The sequence below is a fragment of the Pleurodeles waltl genome, chromosome 10, assembly GCF_031143425.1.
Source record: "Pleurodeles waltl isolate 20211129_DDA chromosome 10, aPleWal1.hap1.20221129, whole genome shotgun sequence".
Lineage (NCBI taxonomy): Eukaryota > Metazoa > Chordata > Amphibia > Caudata > Salamandridae > Pleurodeles > Pleurodeles waltl.
Window position 1 is genome coordinate 221482618 of NC_090449.1, and position 21001 is coordinate 221503618.

General features: G+C 44.1%; 1 protein-coding gene across 3 annotated transcripts in view; it reads right to left on the reverse strand.

Moving 5' to 3' along the window:
* Positions 1 to 21001, reverse strand: part of ABCC1 (ATP binding cassette subfamily C member 1 (ABCC1 blood group)) — an 872430-nt gene that overhangs the window by 748651 nt on the left and 102778 nt on the right. For all 3 annotated transcript variants that reach the window (XM_069210194.1, XM_069210193.1, XM_069210195.1), the window contains exon 4: positions 15960 to 16097. In XM_069210194.1, the coding sequence (XP_069066295.1) occupies positions 15960 to 16097 (138 nt within the window). The remainder of the gene's footprint in view (positions 1 to 15959; positions 16098 to 21001) is intronic.

The window sequence follows — 21001 nt, forward strand, 5'->3', positions numbered from 1 at the left end:
TCTAGGTGTGAAGGTAAATTCATGACTGGGACCAACTCAGTGCCCGCATCCACCTCAGAGTTCAAACCTTACCAGCCTGAAACTTTGACTTTGCCCCAGACCCTCATTTTCGAGATTAAGACAACCCCTAAGAGCCTAAGAGTGAAAGGCAGTGATTTCTGAAACTTTTAGAACTGACGTGAATTGCAGGGATTTATAAAAACCTTGGAAAAATTATAACTCCGGTTACTTTTTGCAGTTTTGGTGTCTATTTAGAGATAAAATTATATACATTTATAATTTGGAGTTGGATAAATGCTTTAAACTCTGTTTTCCTTCGCGTTAAGCTGGACTGTTCAGTGCCACAGTTACCTAGGACTGAACTAATGTTCATTGAAAGAAAGCTAACTGGACCCAATACAGAATAGTGACAATATATGGGGAGCTCTCACAACTAAGTCAACTAATAATCCATTTTGTCTTAGCAACCATACCACTTGTATATGACTTTCATACACATTGTAAAATATGATGTGGTCTATTGGGAACCAGGGTTGAGTCCTAGAGTTTAATCAGCATCATTTGATTGTTAACAAATCACTTAATCTGGTGGTCATACAGCTCAGGTAACAATAGTAGTTACAGTAGTGACATTACCACCAATGGGCCCCCACAATCCAGGCTTTCCAACAGGAATGTGGCTGCATCTGTACCAACACTTCCAACTGAAGCTCTTTCCTTCCAATCTAGAAAATTGCATTTTTTATGGAAAGGACAGCCAAGAGGAAGGGGAAGACAAAGGCAAAGAGAAGGGCACAACATTTTGATGATGGTTACCAAAAGCAAGGCTAAGGACGACAACAACCAGGCAGGCCCAAGCAGGACAACAACTTGGTGATTAACCTCAGCACGGAATATTTCAAAGAATCATAGCTTAATGTATTAAATCAAAGGCTTGGCTTTGTCCCTAACCCAAAAATTGACAAGTTTAACCTCTGGGTCAAATTGGCAGATTTTTTTTCAGAAAGATCAGATTGAAAGACTTTTCCACCAATTCCCCAGATACTGAGACTGTTTTTAAGAACACATGTCATAGTAACAAATCGACATTCCAACCCATACCCAGACAACACGAGTGGCAGTCCAAACCTTAGAAATGGCAGTCACAAGAGAAATAGAAACCATCAATATCACAAACTTCAATCAGAGACTGAAAAATTAAGGCCAATGTCCTTACTCCCTTAACTAGCAAAGCTACTAGAGACCCATGTGGCTCAGCATCTTGCGCCTTCCAGGAGGAGTCGGACTTTCTTGCTCCCCATCAGGCCAGGTTCCAGCTAGCCCATTCCAAAGAATCAGTCATGACTCGAAAGAAGCTGATAGAGGCACAAAACAAACATTGGTCCTTCTGGACATATTGGAGGCCTTTGACATGGTTGATCATATTATTTTAATCAGCCGAATCAGAGCCACTGGGCTACAAGATACTGCTATTGCCTGGATGTAACAATTTTTGAAAGCTTGTTCTCAACCTGTTCTCCTCTCTCCTTTCTCATAGCCCAAGGTCCAACTAAACTGTGAAGTGCCTTGGGACTCTGCTCCCTCATCTCTTCAATTTCCACATGGGGCCCCTCATACACTCCCTATAAACCACACAACAAAAAAAACATCTGCAGCTGAGATTGAGGCATGCAGGAATCGCACGGACAAAGGATTAAATCCTTTGCAGTATGTGCATCTGACAGATAGGCCACCAAAAAGTGGGCTAGACCCGACCAAAATTTCACCAAATAAAATCTATAGTACTGTGGTACCCTTAATAAATATGGTGCAATTTTAGGAGTCATACACAAAGAAAAGTGTGCTGCCACCATGCCTTTACCTAGGTCACTATTCCATCTTTCTTCTATAATCCAACAGCTCATTTGTGACAGCTAAAGAGACCTATTTATTTATAAGCCCTGGTTTCATAAAGAGCTCAGATCTATTAATGTTGCCATGAGTTTTCTTCAAGTACATGAGACAATTACACTTGCACACCCCATCAAGATTCAAACAGTATAAAATCAGAGACTGAGTTAACGCTGCTTTGGGCCTTGCCCACACTGTGACCCACAATAGTACTGGTGACAATCTTACTGTATCTTCCATAAATGGGAGACCAAGTTGTTCATGAACTATAATACTAGGAATACTACCAGGGAGTGACAACACACCTCAAGAACTTACTATCGCTAATTTGCAAGGTAGATTAAGGATTAGTTACTTACCTGTAAATACTAGTTCTCTTCCAGGGGTATCCTCATCAAAGTCATAAACATTGAATATTCCCGCCCTTGTGCGGGGACCCCGGAGCATATATAAAATACACACATATTAACATGTGTAAAAAACAGCAATGCAGGCTATAATGTTAAAAACAGGCTAAAATGCTTTATTTCTATGAAGTTTTTTTATTTTATTTTTTTGTTTTTTTTTTATATTATAAAGCTACAATAGAGAATAAATATCTACCCAAGCCCCTCAAACTAGGCTTAGGGAAGTAAGCAGCAGCAAACTCTAGAGAAAAAGAGAAAAAACTGCATTGAAAAACAATGAAGCATTCTTAGCCAATAGGCTGCATGCAGGTTAACACAGGAGAACCATAAAAACTTTGGCACCGTGCCTTTAAGACCCTGAGCACCTCCAGTATCCCACCATGCCTCAGGGGTGAAGGAAAGGTGACAGTTGGTTCACAGTTAGGTCAGTTCTTTTTACGGTGACAATTTGTATAACTGATTCAAAACACAGTCTGTCCTGCACTTCTAGGAGACGTGCGTCCGGGGAGGAGGGTGGGTTGTTTATGACTTTGATGAGGATACCCCTGGAAGAGAACTAGGATTTACAGGTAAGTAACTTATCCTTCTCTTCCAGGGGATCCTCATCAATAGTCATAAACATTGAATAGATTAGCAAGCCCATCCCTAAACCCAGCGGACTGTCCGATAGAAGTGCAGGAATAGATATGTCTTACGCAAATAGATTTCTTAGAGAGGCCTGCCCCACTTGGGCATCCGCTCTTGCATCTGAGTCTAAACAATAATGTCTTGTAAACGTATGGACAGACTTCCATGTAGCAGCTTTACAAATCTCAGATATCAGAACATTGTTAAGGAGAGCAGCAGTAGCCGCTTTACCCCTTGTGGAATGCGCTCTAGGCCGCGCTAGCAATTGTCTATTAGCTAGCTGGTAAGTATTAACAATGCAAGAAACTATCCATCTTGATATTGTTCGGTTAGAAGCTGCCTCTCCTGTCCTTAAATGACCATAGTTTACAAACAAGCGGTTAAAGTGTCTAATCGATTTTGTCTTGTCCAGATAAAATTTCAGCACTCTTTTCAAGTCTAATGAGTGCAATGCTTTCTCTGCCAGAGTCTCCGGATTGGGAAAGAACGTCGGTAAAGTTATGGTCTGATTAATATGGAATTCTGACACCACCTTCGGAAGGAAAGATGGGGGAGTTCGCAGAACCACTCTATTGTCATGAAAAACCGTGTACGGTTCTTTTGCAGACAAGGCCTGGATTTCACTGACCCTCCTCGCTGAAGTAATGGCCACTAGAAAAGCCGTCTTCCACGTAAGGTGTTGTAAAGAGGCCTTATGGATAGGCTCGAAAGGAGGGCCCATAAGTTTTGCCAGGACTATGTTCAGTTCCCATGGAGGAGAAGGCCTCCGAATTGGCGGAAAAACTTTCTTCAAACCTTCTAAGAAATCCTTGACTACAGGTTTTGTAAAGAAGGATTCCTGAGAAGGTGATTTGCGATAGGCAGTAATAGCAGACAAATGTACCTTAATAGATGATACCTGCAGACCGGACTTCGCTAGATGAAGCAAATAGGACAGTATGACATCCTCCTGCGCCCGTATGGGATTATGACCTTTCTGACAGCACCATATGTAGAATCTCTTCCACTTAAAAGCGTAGGAACGCCGCGTGGAAGGTCGTTTGGACTCTTTCAAGATGCTCATGCACTCCTGCGAGAGTCCTAGGTGCCCATACTGCAGGAATTCAGGAGCCATGCTGTTAAGCTCAGAGAGGGTAGGTTGGGATGTAGAATCCTTCCCTCCATTCTGCTCAGAAGATCCGGTCTGCACGGCAGCTTCCTGTGAGGTTCTTCCGACAGGTTGAGGAGATCCGTGTACCAGAACTGTCGGGGCCATTGCGGCGCTATAAGAATCATTCTGGTCCTGGATCTGTAAAGTTTGCTGATCACTGCCGGAATGAGGAGAATCGGCGGAAAAGCGTAAAGAAATGTCCCTGACCAGTCGATCAACATGGGCATTCCCTCGAGATCCCGGACGGTAGAACCTGGATGCGAAGTCTGGGCATTTCTTGTTTACTTCATCTGCGAAGAGGTCCAGTTGAGGCCGACCCCATTGCGCGAAGATGTATTCTGCGACTTCGCCGTGCAGGACCCAATCGTGAACGTCCTCCAGGTGTCTGCTTAGAAAGTCTGCTTCCACGTTCTGCTGACCTGGCAGGTGAACTGCTGTAATTGACATTCCTCTGGCCAGGAGCCAATGCCATATCGCTTGGGACTCTCGCGATAGGGGTAGGGGTAGGGACCTCGTTCCCCCCTGTTTGTTCAAGTAATACATCGTGGTTGTATTGTCCGTCTGTATCAAGAGAGTTTTCCCCTGAATTAGCGGTGTGAAGGACTTGAGAGCGAGATGGACCGCTCTGAGTTCTAGCAGATTGATGTGGTACTGCTTTTCCTTGTCTGACCACAGACCCTGTGCTTGAAAAGGACCCAGATGAGCCCCCATCCCTGAAGAGATGCATCCGTTACTAGGGTGTCGGATGGAAGCACCTGGTGAAACGGAGCACCCACTGACAGGTGAGGTCTGTGCATCCACCATCTCAATGACTGAAGTGCTACCTCCGGTAGCCGCACCGTGTCCTCCCAGCGACCTGTTCTCTGGCTCCAGTTGGTCTCCAATGCCTCTTGGAGGGGTCTCATGTGGAGTCTGGCATTTGGGACAATAAAAATGCACGATGCCATAGAGCCCAGTAGTGATGTCACCTGACGTGCCGTAGGTGCGCTGGCTCTCAACAGGTCCTGGCACTTCTTGTTTATTGAGGATAGTCGTTCCTCCGAAGGATACACTTTTTGTAGTTCTGTGTTTATGATAGCTCCTAGGTAGTGAAGATTCTGCGTTGGAGTCAAGGTTGACTTCTGGTAATTGACCTGAAGACCTAGAGCTTCGCAAACTCCTAGTACAATGTCCCGATGGCTTCTCGCCTGCTCCGGAGAAGAAGCCTTTAGTAGCCAGTCGTCTAGGTATGGATATATGTATATCCTTTGTCTTCGGAGATGTGCCGCCACCACTGCCATACATTTCGAGAAAACTCTTGGGGCAGATTTCAGGCCAAAGGGTAGAACCCTGAACTGGTAATGCTGTAACGCTACTCGGAAGCGCAGGAATTTTCAATGTTTTGGAGCTATTGGGATGTGAAAATACGCATCCTGCAGGTCGATGGAGCACATCCAGTCTCCCTGATGCAGTTGAGGGAAAATCTGGTGAAGCGCTAGCATTCTGAACTTCTGCTTCCTTATGTATTTGTTCAGCAGCTGTAGATCCAGGATTGGCCTGAAAACGCCCTCTTGACCCTTCTTTGCCACTAGAAAGTAACGGGAGTAGACCCCCTGTCCTCTTCGTGCAGGTGGAACCTTTTCTATGGCATTCTTTCTTAGGAGGGCGAGAGCCTCCTTGCGTAGCAAGCTGAGATGAGATGGATTGTCTTTGGTTGGTGGCAAGTGTGGTGGAGGCTGTTTGAAAAGAAGAGAATAGCCATGTTCGACAATATTGAGCCCCCATTTGTCTCTTGTGATAGAGTGCCACTCGTGAAGATAAGCCGTAATACTTCCCCCCACCGGAGTGGTGTACAGTGTCGAGGGAAGCGAGATTTCATTGCTTGGTGGGTGCTTTCGGAGTGGATTGTTGAGGTCTGCTTGACCCTCGCTCCCTTGTGTTTCTTCGTTGAAAAAGAGGACGTCCCTGTCGCTGCTGTGACCTTTGCGTCCAATGAGGGGTCTGAACCCTCTGCTGGAAAGGGCGCCTATCATACGGCCTGTACCTCCTCCTGAAATCTTTCTTTCTTTCGAGGCCCACCGCCTTCAAGGTATCCACCTCTGTCTTCATGCGGGCCATCTCTTCGTCTGCATGGGCACCGAATAGAGAGTTCCCGGCAAATGGGAGATTCAGGATGCGTTGTTGTGCTTCCTGTTTCAAGCCAGTGAGCCTCAGCCAGGAAGATCTCCTCGCACAGATACCATGTGCGTACCCATGAGCAGCCAAATCCGCCCCATCCGCTGCCGCGCTGATAACCTGGTTGGATACCAGGCATCCTTCTTGTAGTATCTCCTGGAAATTTTGTCTGTCTTCTCTGGGCAATTTTTCTGTAAATCTACTGAGGGAATCCCACAGAGAACGATCGTACCTGCCCAGGAGCACAGACGCACTGGAGACCTTCATTGCTGAAGCCGCCATCCCGCATATCTTCCTCCCTAGAGAGTCTAGATGCCTGCTCTCTTTATCCGGGGGTACCGTGGATGAAGATGCCACCGAGTGGGTCTTACGGGCGGCAGCTATGATCACAGAGTCCGGTGGCGGATCCTTTCTAAGGAATAAAGGGTCTTGTTCTGGAGCCTTGTATTTCTTAAGAATCCTAGCCGGGGCAGACTTAAGCGATGCTGTGGCCAGAAAAGTGTCCATGGTTGGCTGCAGCAAGCCAGGCACTAGAGGCAGCAACTTTTTCGACGCTGATCTCTGTTGTAGAGTCTCAAAGATGATCGATGAGGAGGTAGATGGTTCTGGAACCTCTATGTTGAGTTTCTGCGCCCCTCTTAGCAACACCTCGTTGAATGTGGTAATATCATCCACCGGTGACACTCTAGCAGGTGGTGAATCTGTAAGGGTGGGTGAGTAACGCCCGACAGAAGAACCTGATGAAGACCAAGAGGGTGATCTTCTCCTTGACCGCGACCTGGATCTCCGTTGAGAGCGAGATCTGCTGCGAGACGCTGTAGCAGAGCGTCTAGGCCTCGCGGTCAGTTGGCGAGGAGCTGAACGAGCCAGTTCTGCCCTGGCTGTCGGTGATGGCGTTCTTGGCAGGGAGGCAGTAGGTGAGTACATTCGCGAATACTGCGAATCTGGGGAGGCCGCTGGTCTGTTGAGGCTCTCCAGCCATCTCGGAGATAGATTGATGGGCGAGACATGCCCAGATGATGCCGCTCTTGACCGAGAAGAGTCGCTCGGTATGGAGACCACTAGAGATGGCGCCTTGTCTGGCGTGGGACGATGTTCTGCTCCCTGTGGGACAGGTAAAACCTGCATCGACGTCGATGGCTGTTTCGACGTCGAAGGGCGCCCAGCCGGTTGGTCCTGCCTTGACGTTGAGTGCCTCGACGTGGAGTGTCTTGACGTCGAACGACGCTCCTTGGACCTCGACCTGCTCGCCGTCGTGTGCCTCGACGTGGAGCGATGGGAGGTCGACGGCGGATGTTTCTCGTGCCGTCGTGGTGATCTCGACGTCGTGTGTCCTGACGTCGGGGGGGCGCACAGCCTTTGGCGGCGACCGGGCACGCCGGCGATGGCTCGACGTCGATCAGCGGGTTGCCGTCGACGGAGACCTGCCCCTGCTCCGATGTTCCCTCGACGCCGTTCCCTTCGACGGCGATCTATGCCGGTGAGGCGGTGGTAGCGACGACGTCGACGGTGAACAAACAGGCACTTTCCTACCTGTCGACGTCGACCGGGCCATTCTCTCCTGAGAATGGCCTTCTGGCTGTCTGGGAAGTGAGGAAGACTATGTTCTTTTCCTCTCCTGAAGCCCATGAAGTCGGATCTTCTCTCTGTCTTTCAGAGTCCTCCTAGACATGTTCTTGCAGTACTTACAAGTGTCAGGGCAGTGACTCTGAGGCAGGCACACTATGCACAGAGAGTGGGGATCTGACTGGGCCTTCTTCTTCCCACAAGCAGGGCATTTGACAAAAAGAGAAGGCATTTTTCTGTCAGAAAAAACCTTCCTAGCTCAGACAAAGATATTATTTGTCGAGTGAAAAATGAAAAAACGCTTTTTTAAAGAATTTTTCTGAGAAAAACTCAGAAAAACAGAGCTCAATGCTCCAGGATCCTCTCAGAAGAAGCCGGAAAAAAGAACTGACCTAACTGTGAACCAACTGTCACCTTTCCTTCACCCCTGAGGCATGGTGGGATACTGGAGGTGCTCAGGGTCTTAAAGGCACGGTGCCAAAGTTTTTATGGTTCTCCTGTGTTAACCTGCATGCAGCCTATTGGCTAAGAATGCTTCATTGTTTTTCAATGCAGTTTTTTTTCTTTTTCTCTAGAGTTTGCTGCTGCTTACTTCCCTAAGCCTAGTTTGAGGGGCTTGGGTAGATATTTATTCTCTATTGTAGCTTTATAATATAAAGAAAAAAGAAAAAAAACTTCATAGAAATAAAGCATTTTCGCCTGTTTTTAACATTATAGCCTGCATTGCTGTTTTTTACACATGTTAATATGTGTGTATTTTATATATGCTCCGGGGTCCCCGCACAAGGGCGGGAATATTCAATGTTTATGACTATTGATGAGGATCCCCTGGAAGAGAATTAGTGTACCACCATACACCTGCACTGAATTTGGCAACAGGGGTGGGCTTGGCTTTAAAAACAGTGATAATAGTATTAAAAGGTGCAGGGACTAATCTGGAGATGAAAATTCGCAATGATGCGACTGCCTGCTCATGCTGCTTGACTGTTTTAAGATGGCCCCACTTACTACTACTATCAAAGGGTATCCCCAAATAAGGGAATGTAGAGATACATTTAAGATGTGGGTCTCAAATGTAAAATGAGGCAACCCTACTTCTAGGGCGACCACAAACCAAAATATAGGATTTTGCTTTGCTAGTCGAAAGGCCCAGAGCAGGCATGAAATCTACTAATTTGTCTAGCAGCTTCTGGAGGCCCCTACCAGTTCATGCCAAAAGATATAGTTGTCACTATTCAACAGAATACGTTGTTGATGTTGATGGGGGAGGGGTGTTCTCAGCCTGTACTAAAGCTTCCTCAAGATAAATGATACAGAAGCTACAAAGAAGGGGAGCAACAACACACTCTTGTCTTACCCCCCCCCTCCCCAACCTAGATATATTGAGAGCATTTCCCATTAGACCCATACCTAACCATGGCTTCTACATAACTGTAAATTGTGCCGATAGATCAACAATTTTAGGGTTAGCCCCTCACTTGATCAGCATTTCCTATAGTTAACTCCTTATGACATTAAGAAGTATTGCACTGAAATCCATAAACCCAAGTGGAGGCACACCTCCCTGGCGCTTATGTTTTTCTCAACCAGCACAGGCAGGTTCAAACATTGGTCAACCCTTCCTAACCCCATTCTCTGCAGGTGACGGGATACTGTTATTCATTGCCCAGGATTCCAGATGATCTAAAAGGATACTACCATAAACGTAAGCTGTGGCATCAATCAACGATATGGGGCGATAGCAGGCTCGATCATTTTGGTCACCATTTTTAAATATCGGCTCAATGGTAGTCTTTGACCAACTTAGAGATGGATTAATACTTATGGCACACCTAAAACGTTGCGAAGATAGGAACCCACAGTTCCAGGTTATTCTTGAAAAGGTCAACTGGAACCCCATCAGGGACTGTGGCTTTATTTGAAAGAGATCAGTTGATAGCCAGTATTACATCCCTAAGATTAATAGCCAGTTACCCGCTATCATCCAAACCAGAAAGGTCACTAGGGAGTTTGGCAGTTCCATCTCATTGCTATCATATACCTTTGTAAAGTGATCAATCCAGGTATGCTCTGAAATGAAGACCGCTGTCCCAATATTAGAGTTAGGGGCAAAGAAAGGAGTGTTGATCCCTTTTCAGAACTGAGACACATTTACTGCAGCAGCATAAGCCAGCTTCCCCCAGGCCTTCTCTCTAACTTTTATTTTTCATCCTGATAGATTCTTTATAGATAAACCTGTACTTCCTCACTTCAGCGTAAATCCTCTGGTTACTCTTCAAACACTTGCATGAGGTTGTCATGGGCTCGTTAAGAGGCCTTGTCGAACCACTTTACAGGCTTCAGTATTGGAGTTTGCGCAGATGATGCTAAATGAGCACTGACCAATGCACAGATGTCTGCAAATGCACACAACACCAGCCTTGGAACAGGGTTGGTACTCAAACACTGATCAAACTTCTCCCTAGTACTCCCCACCAATTGCACCAGGAAAGCCTTAGGAGTGACTTTCCGCCATTTACATTGCACGTCCCTATTTCTTGCATATTCAATAGGGCATCCCATCTTGTCCCCTCCAATCTTGAGAAAGCAAACACTCCGGCTGAGCACCAGCGGATTCTGATCACTCAGACTGCTAACAAGGGCCTAAAGAAATCAACAACTTTTGTGATCCACATTTTGACTATTGCAACATTATCGATGACTAACCCTCTACCCTTTCCTAATAAGCGCTTGATGAGTGGCATGCCTAGGAAGTCGATCAATCCCCAAAATTAGATATGTCCTCAGTAGTCTGTTTAGCTTTTCTCCACAGAGGCTATGCACAAAATGTGAATAACTAATAGCTTCACTGCAAGCAAACCCACGTACCCTGCACTTTTGCAGACCGGTACTAATAAGTGTCAACAGTACCTCACTACTGCTCCCTGCAGAAGACTGCGTCTCTAGGGTTGAAATGGACATCAAGGCATTAACAAACATTCAAATTTCCCCAGGTTTCCTGAAGGGAAACTACCTGTTGACTCAATATCAAGGAAGTCCAATTTTTATGTCACTTTACCTCTATTGTCCCCAATGTTCCAACAAAAAGTATATTCAGATCACATATAGAACCCCCACTTCTACCTATGGAAGATGTAACACTACCTACCCTGGCAGAAAAATCCTTTTCATCCTGCCCAGCCAGTAAGGTAAAGACAGAACATTCCCTCCCTGCTTCCTTGTCTACCATCAGGGTACTAGAATGATCACTAAAACACCAACACGGGTGTCTCACCTATCATTATCAACGTCCCCCTAATTACCACTAGTGCTTAACAAGGTAATCCCACCCCATCCCCAGGAGTCAATCAACCTCCTCCAAAGGGGCATAACTATTCTGAGTGGCACACTACAGTTAACGTATATAGGTAGTCAAAGCTTATCAATGAGTTTTAGTTGATAGAAAAACCCCAAGGGTACAGCTTGAATTCTTTGAGATAACTGCTGTTGATTTTCAAGATTGCCTAAAATCCACCCCACTGAAAATGGGTTCCGAAAGAACCCCCACACAATCACGAGGTGCCGCTTCTGGGTATAACCCAACCCATGAACCCTCCTTATACCATTTATACCCCTACAGAGTGCCTCAGTAGTTAAACCCACCAATGATTTAGAAAACCACTGAACGACCCTGTTCTTCATTTGATAATTCTGTTCCTTAGACAATGGAACGAGAACAGGAACATTCTTTAAAACAACAACGTAAGGTGTGCATTCAAGTGGGAGCTGTAACACCTGCAAATTATTCTAACATTTATACTAGGGTCTGGTTTTGGCAACCTTACAGTGGTAACTCCCCCATTCTTCCCAGAGGCTTCCCCACAGGGTGTGGAAGTACTAAGTAGTTGATGAGAAACCATAGCCTGATTTGCCATATTAGACTGACTGTTCACCCTGAGTGTGCCATTACCAGCCAGCCTTGAAAGCATAGATCGTCTGCTACTTCCTCACCCAAGTGGCCGCTCACGTGTCCGCTCTCATTTTCTGAACTGACTAACATCTTAGGTTTGAGGCATACAAGAAGTTTCTTCAGACTAGAGTTAATATTATTCAGGATTACCACCAAGGGGCTCAAGTCCTTCTCCAAAAGAGCCTCAAAGTCTCCCACTTCCGTAGACTTAAGATTCCCCATTCAGAACTCCAGTGAGACCTGTTAATTTAAACGTTCCTGTATCTGGGGACAGACCATCTGAGCTGTAAGCTTAAAGGGTTTAGAGAGCTAGTTACCAGCCACTTTAAGGGTACACATCTTCCACGGACCTGCTTTCTTCCTTTAAGTAGGAGGGGGAAGCACTCATCCGGTTGTGTGTTATCAGCAAGAGGCAGGGATTCAATGTACGTTAATACTGTTGTGATCCCCAAATCCCCCTCCCTAACACAACAGTTCTATGCACGCATCATATTACTTCCACTCTCATACACATGAGCTCCTTGAGAATTACTGCCTGCATCCACAATCGTCACCTTATGGGAATGTTCCTTCGCAGGCAAAGATGAAATTGACTTTCTGGCAGCAAACAGTCTCCCTTCTACGGATTCGATTTGAGTGTTTCGGGCAGACATAGCGGTGGTTAGAAAAGAAGCAATAGAAACCGCTGCCCGATTTCCCTCTGAGCTCACAGCTCTAGTACTTACCTTTCTTTTGCCCATATCTTGAGTGGGCAGTTTAACTCAGTGTCACACATTTCAGAGACCACTACCAGATGCATGGGCCAAAAGAGTGGGCCAAACCACATCCAGGCGCGGATGGGCACAAACGGGCCCACTCTAGGCCTGGTCTTCGTCCGGGAGCGCCCTGTGCACGTCACCTGCTGTGGGAGCCTGCTCAACTTTTAAAGCGCTGAGACAGTGTGATGGCACTCCCATGCCTCCTGCAACAGCAGGGTGTTCTTGGGGCTTTTAGTCCGGCCCCACCCCAAAGGTCTCCTCCAACGCATTTCCAACTTGTCACACTTACACTGCAGCACACTGAAATACACTTGGAATATTAAACACCCAGACGTGGTTTTAAGCATCTTTACCTAGGTTTAAGGCATGTTCACTTCCAAAGAACTCAGACGCGTTTTTTCTGGAAACATCCGCACTACCTTGATTATGAATGTGATTAAGTGACTATGCGCTATTTCTTCTGATAACCACCAGCGGCACCTCATATACAGGTATAGGTGATTAGGAATTTATCACTCTAATATTCCCCTAGACTGTGCCCCATTAATACATCCCACCGGGGCATTAGATAGAACTTCTATTGGTTCTCCACGAGTGCTTCACATGCCCGGACAACGAAGATCAGCATTGGCCACGATTTCCAGAACATCCTGCATACACGGGTGCCGTGCATGCATCATTAAGAGCGCACCTGACAGAACCTCCAGTGATTTTCCACAAGTGCTTCACATACCCGCACGATGTACAGCAGCATTGGCTACACTCCCAGCACCACATGGCCACCATGTACGTTTCAAAAAGCAAACACACATGATAGACTCTTCAGTGGGTTTCCACAAATGTTTCACGTGCCCGCATAATGTAGAACAGCTTTGACTACAATTTCGAGCACCTCTCAGGCATACGGCGCCATGTACGTGTCATTGAGAACACCACCACTCCTTGAGCCCACATACTTAAAAACGGGCTCCAACCCAGTCACTGTATCACCGGGTTGAGGTGTAACTGCAGGACAGGTGCCGCAGTGGGATGAGACCTTTGACAAAGTAAGTCGCTCCTTTTTTCATATCTGCTTTCAGTACCCATAAATGACACACAAGGCCCCCCTGGTTCACTCCTCCATGAGGTGTGCTTTTCCCTCAGGGTAAGAGGCATTTGGGTGGGGGTTGCAGTTTAAGGCCACCCTGTATATTTTTATACATTCCCTCTAAGTCCTGCTCACAGACGATCCTGGTTTGGGTCACTATCACACATCAAGAGGAGTGTCTCTCGCATATAAGAACCCATAGAAGGGGCAAGTTTGTTTTTGGTATTTTTCAATCACTTAATGTCCCATGCTTAAAATAAAATGAATAAGAACTTGTGTAATGTAATCTGGAGCTAACGTAAAGTGCTCCAATGCCCTTGGACCATGCTTGCCTACAAACGCACCACTGTGCCTTGTTTTAACACAAAAATGGATACAAGACCTTACCTCATACTGCTGCAAAATGAGCTTCTTAGATTTGCTAAAATTACTGGCAATAAAACCAACAGTTTTCAAAAGCATTGTGATGTAAGTGAACAGATGCCACAGGCCAGCAACCCACTCTGAAAAGTGTTCCAACTGGAGGTTCCAGTTTAGTTAACCATCTGCCACTTTTATGGGCCATCAATGTATCTTTGCCACAGTCAAATATCCAAATGCATGGTCAAGGTCATGACGTATACTGGTATTGCTTTAAAAGAAAACAAACACTCCCATCTCAGGTGTATTAAAGCTAGGTGGATCACGAAAGTTTGTAGTTATAAAAATTTGGTTGTGGTTCTTTAAGTTTTGGCGAGCAATGGTTTACTGGAAGCTAGTGAGGAATTGCAAGGATAGTTTATCATTGTCCACCTATTTCAAGAAGAGTTTAGCAGCCTGATTTGTAAGCCTGACAGCCTACATACGAGCTTTCTTCTTTAAAAGCCCAGCACATTCAAATGCTGCAGTATTTTTCTATTCTCTAATCAATTCTACCTGCAGCACCCAAGAGAGGAGATAGAGAATTTCCTTCAGGAGGGAATGTTACGGATTTGTGAACACAGTCACTGCTCTGACTTAGGCAGGAAGGAAACTTCAGCATTAAACAAACCTTTCAGGTTGCTTATTTGTCTGTGCCATTGGAGGTGGTGTACCTAGTGTAGGGGGTCATTACAAAGGTGGAGCTTTGCTTTCTGCTGTGCCTACTAACGCAATCTCAGCCTTACCACCAGTCAACCACACAAAGCTCTCCTTCATCCAGATGAACATGTAGTAAAGGCAGTAAAATATGTTCACAAGGTTAGTAGAATTATTTTCCAACTCAAATGGATTTGTGAATCGAAAGTGAACATCTGGCGGTTCATCCAGTACTGCTCTAGGAAATTTGCCAAAGGACGTACAACTTTACAAAAGCAGACAAAATGTGGCTAATCCTCCAGTGTCGTCACAGGATAACTCGCTGGATGGAAATTCTAATGTCAGTTTTCAAACCTGCTGATATTGGCAAGGAAGGTTTGGTACTTTTCAGAGCGACACATCCTGCCCCCAAAAACAGCAAATTTAGTTTGTTTTTTTGTTATTTTTTAGTAATTTTAGTTTCTAAAAGTCAACGACTCATCCATGGATAAAGTGGCTGCCATGTACCTACCTGTCTGTGCTAGGAATACATGACCATCTCCATGCAAACCCTTTAAGTGTTAACATCCCAAGATTTAGAGTGATGTCTTAAGAACAGGATGTCCCTGCTCATCTCATTTCCATGGGATATCACACTTGCAACTTGCGTGAAGCAGTTCCCCATTCATCCAGGATACCTTCAACCACTTGACACAAAATATAAGTCAGAAAAAACTCAACAGTGCAGTACGCAGTTCTGATTCTTGCAGTGTAAATGTTGTGCCTGTCAAATTAATTACTATTACCACTTGCCCTCTTTTAGGGGCTGTAGTCAAAATTCTTACATACCCGTTAACCTACTTTCAGCATCTTATATTAAAAAAACTTTCTTCAGAACAATCTTTCTTAATCTTACATTTCAGCAAAAATGTTTCAGTGTAATTAATTTCATTTGTTTTCCACTTCGGAGTTTTGTATACCACAAAGATAGAACAAGCCAAGCCATTGGTCTCACCACTGAGGACACACTCAGAAGGAGTCCATAATAGATAGAAATTAAAAAAGGCACACAGTGGAACAAGACTGATGCAGTTTGTCCAGGGGTATAATTGAAACACTGCAATGTTTTCAACTGAACATTTACTGAGAACTTCCTTAGCCATGCATCTGTTCCGTGCATTGACATCAAACCTTCATATTGACAAATACATATGTATGTTTTAGGATGGCTGACACGAGTATAAATAATTTAGGCAAGGCATCTGTTGTATATTTTACCTGATAACTGAAAAATACACAATCAAGACACATAGATAACTGAGAACAAATCACTTACTGGTTTTAAGGCATCGAGGACTTTGGACCGAAACAGTATTGCGGCACACAGCACTGCTACTAGCCAAAACATTAACATTATACCCGATGACTGGACTCCTTTCATTCTCTCATACTGAATTAAAAATGTAGCGAGCAACTGCAAAGACAAAAGAAAGCCACCATTAATGCAACAAATGAATGTATATCATTCCAATGTCACACAAACACTTGTAAATAGGAGGAGAAAATGCCAGATTGTGAGTACTATATTGCCCATTTCCATATCTGCACCCACCACAAACCCCCTATTTGGTTTTAATACTTAACCTCCATGTTTAAGGGCAATTAATACTGGATTTTGCTGACCGACCCAAAAATCTAATTTTATTAAGCAGCACATGCTTCATAAAACCATTTTTGCAATGTAATGTTTAAATTTAAAATATTTTCTAGAATTATGCATTCACTGCACAGAAATGATAAAGAATGATTACGCCTGGGTTGCTATTTATGTCTAGAATAGTCGTTCGGTTTTCACTAAGTAGTAAAGAATAATGATAATGTAGTTTGCAATCAATACAAAAATACAATTCAATAATGTAGAAAGAACCATTTATATTCGACTTCTTCTGAAAAAAAAATCATGCAATGTAATACCCTCGACGAACCAAACAGAAGAAATAAGGTTGCTTTACATGCCTACGTTTAAGTGTTTCCTGAAAAAAGTTTATAAGAAAACATTTTTGGGAATATGGACTCCAAGTGACTAGAAGTTGTTTCAAAGTAAATACGTTTTTAAACTGGCACGTTTTTGGATGTGATTGGCAAGTGTAAGGATTGTGTTATGTGTAAATGATTTGTCAAAGACTGAATGTAAACGATTCAAAATAAAATTATAAATATGTGAATACCATAATGCAAGCTTTAATCTGATGTCTGCCCAGCCTGTCTCGGATCCCTTTTAATGTTTGTGATATCAGCTGGTACGTTGTTGCAACGCATTCACTACTTCCGTGTGTGAAACATTTTGAGATGTTACATTGAGTCTTCAACAAACATTGCCACTACAACGAATATGTTGGTTCCTTGTTACATGGCAACTTTTCTCGGAAAAAAAACACTTTTTTATTCTTTGTAGCGATCTTCAGATCCAGTTTACAACTTCACTATGGTTTGTTCTAGATCAGCTGCATTGACTGAAGCAGGAAAAAATAAACATGGACTAATATTGAACTGACCACGGCGACAAAGGTAAAGGCTTTACCAACTGGAGACCAAGCTTGCTGTGTAATAGTTGGGATGAGCAAGACAGACTTAGAGGTACATGATGGAGAGCGGCACGCACACTATGCCGGGGGAACTGCATGGACCCCGCAGCCACCACCGTGAGGGCAGCAGGAGCAACAAGAGCCCTTCTGCGCCGCTGGCGCTATAAAGCACAAGAACTTTTACCGTTGCGTCAGATGTGCACATTGTGCCGGGGGGACTCGAGGCTCAGCAGCAACAACTGTGAAGAGGAAGAAGCAGCAAGACCCCTTCTGCACCGCTGACACTAAAGCATGAGACTTTTCCTGCTGTGCGGGACAAGCGCAGGTGAAGGCTGGGCCCAGGGCGGAACTGTCGGCCCGTCAGCACTAGAAAGAAGCAAAGCAGGGCCACCCCCTTTGGATTTTATTTTGTAGGTGACTTTAATTTGCACGCATTTTGAATTGTTTGGAGAGCAAAGTGGGTTTACCCGAATCTATGTGTGATTGTGATGCACTGGGCAATGGTCTTGATTGAACACTTGCTAGTTATCATGGAATATCCATCTATTTTATGACATTCACTTCAAACTGTCGATAACAGAATACTGTGATTATGTAATTAAATATAGGCAAAAAGAAAGAGGAAGAGCCCACACAGGGCAGGGGGTAAATCAACCAAAGCTGCCAAACACATAGCAGAGAACTGTACCTTTCAAGAGACTGGTGTATTAATGGAAAAGGAAGAGACAATACTTCAGAAAAAAAAAACTCCTCTACAGAAACACACGCTTTTTCACAGAACAACCCAAGCAAGTTCCGATTGGTCTGGGGTGGAACGTGATCCTGCAAAACGGCTTCTCTCAACTTCAGGTGTGCTTGCTGGAGGCCCAAGTGATTAATTGTAGGGTAATGCATTGAATCCCGATGGTTCTGCTGTATCTTATTTGCAGGTTCCACAACTTAAAGACAAACACTCTAGGGAGGGAACATTGTTGTAAACCCTTCAGTTATTTGTACAAATGGATTCAATTGGTTGATGGACAAACACAGGAATTCAGGTTATTATCCAATCCAATTGTGCCAACCCTCAAAGTAGTGAAACTGATGTGAGTGCAAGAATATGTATTAACTAATGAGCTTAAAAGAAATAAGGTGACTATTAAAGGCACTGGTTGGGAGGATACAGAAACTAATAGACTTAAGGAATGCTAGTAATAATGCAGACTGCTTATGGAGGTTGTTTCGGGAGGAATGGTCAATTGTGTACGAGAGGGGGATATAAGAAATATCTCATAGTTGTGTACTAAACCCATGTCACTTGGTGTCCATGTGGTGGGAACATGGCTGTGGTAGCATTGTAGGAAATCAATAGGATAGTAATTGGAATAGCTCACACCAGAGATTTTGCGAATGAGGAAAATCTTTTGAAATCTTGCATTCAAATATGGGATTATTTACATGATTAAATCTGGGATTATTTACACGATCAGTGCACCAACACTTAGGAATGGCAAAGAAGATACGGACAACCTTATTAATAAGGTGATCTATTTATTAGGAACCAGCAGTATGGTTTATTGATTATCCACCCAGACATAGTATCTGCAAAAGGCTTAGCAACGCCCTTGCCTGGTCTGAAAATATCAAGGAAACTTTTTTCAAATGCCCACTTAGTGGATGGGCTGCTATCAGACGCTTATACAACCCCACCCTCACACTGCAATGGTCAATTCAGACTGAAATCCCACAGCACTGCTTTACTTCAAATCTTCTAACTTTGAGGGATATCTCGAAACACATCCCTCATGGTCTACACAGGATGATTACTGGAAGCTTTAGCTTTTGTCATGAAGTATTAACCTCCGTTGATTGACTCAAACCCATTTCTTAACGGGAAGAGACGTCCGGGTGTGTTTGAGAAGTTGATTTTGGAACCGGAAGATCAGTGACAGGATAGAAACAATATAAGTGGCTCTGTGACGTCCTCTGTTCTTTAGCAAACCTAATTCTTGTCACGAAATGTAGCAGTCTCTGTAGTACATTGGTAGATCTAGCTTGAGCTGTTTTATTGACTCTTTAAAATGTTCTATTTTCCAGGAGATCTGGGCAACTGAGCCAATATATAGATCAGGATATAGAACTCTATAATGAGGACCACCCTTCAACCATGAATCATGCATCAGGGGGTCTTATTATGTGGGTTAGACTATAGCTCACTTATTCTTTTAAGGAACTGCATATTGATTCCTCTGTGAAGGATGATGGTGCAAAGGGGTTTGGGTGCAATACAAGGGTGATCTTGTGAAAAATAGTGTTTGCATGTGAAAGCTAATATGCTCTTCTATTTGAGAATCTTGACAATGCTTTGCAATGATGCTTGTCATGTGAAGAGCCAGTAATAACCATTGGTAAATTTGGTCCAAAGTGCAACAGTGCATTGACATACGTCCACTGATTATTGTGCTGCAGAAATGAAGCTGTACCTCACTCAGTAGGACTACGTAGAGCAAAACCAGTCTAGAGTGGATTGTGTTTCCATCTGCAGGTGACCCTGTCTGACAGTTCAGGCTGGACAGTAACTATCCAAGCATTCCAAGACTCATTTCTACATGGCTAGTCTCTGTCTCAAGCCTCATAATGGGTAAAAAATAAAAATAAAAAATAAAATGATTTGGACTGCTCCCCTAGTGATTGCAAGTGGCTGAGATTAATTCAAGTGTTGTATCACTTAGTTGTTTGTTGCAGTAGACGCCTTAAGTGTGATGGGAGTTCCCAGACATGGGTCCCATGTTCACACTGCTCAAGGTGCCAAGCAATATCTCACTTACAAGGCCTGAATAGGCTGCAGTTCTTATGTTGGTCATGTTTTTGTTTAATGGGGGCTTGATGAGACAATTTTCGTTGGACTGTTCCTGTTGGAGCTAAACCAAGCCTGTTTTTCATGAGGCTGTTCTCTGTCAATTGTATCAAAGTGAGAGTGTTATCTAAGTGGCTTAGATTCCTTTCATCACTTTGTTTGTTGCAGTAACTGCGTGACGTATGTTGGGATTTCTCATATGTGGGCCTTGTGTTCACTGTCCCAGAAGACACAAATGTAAAGGGTCCAGTATGGTTTATTCTTATTCACTCAGGACGAATTTCAGACCATCATTTTTAACCCACTCTGCCATTCTAACACAGCGCAACTATATGCATAGCAGCACTGAACACGTTCCAATATAAAAATTCCAGCCCAAACTGCCAGGAGTGGTCCTCTTTAGACAGGGGCTTAGCGTTACACGACGTGTTGATGGGGAGTTTTAATGGTACTCAGGTGAAACTATTAAGAGTACGAAAGATCAGGATTTGGCACAGATATATTTTAATTGAAAAGAAATTTAGATAAGGAATACATTATTTTTCATCTGTATGTATGCACAGGGTATTTTTATTAAGCAAATCTAGTAAAACGGTAGTGAGGTGCTGGTTGTGAGGCAGATAATCTATGTTGCCGCTTGTCATCTTAGCATGCTGTGCTTCCATGCCTCTGCTCAACTTTCCTGACTTGCATTACTTATAATCCTTCTTCGGATTATTCAACAATCAGCAAGTCCACAGATATACTCCATGTTTTTCTACATCCCAAAAGTAGATGAGAATGTTATGCAGGGCAGACAGTGGATCTCAACCATAAAGTAAAGTGTGGGTGATGTCCCTATGATCCAGACAATGGAAACATCGTAACTAGTGACACAGGGAAAGAGACCTTTCAGCAGTACCTCTGTGGGGTTGAAGATTATTGAACCTAGCTGATAAAACATCCATAAAGTATGTC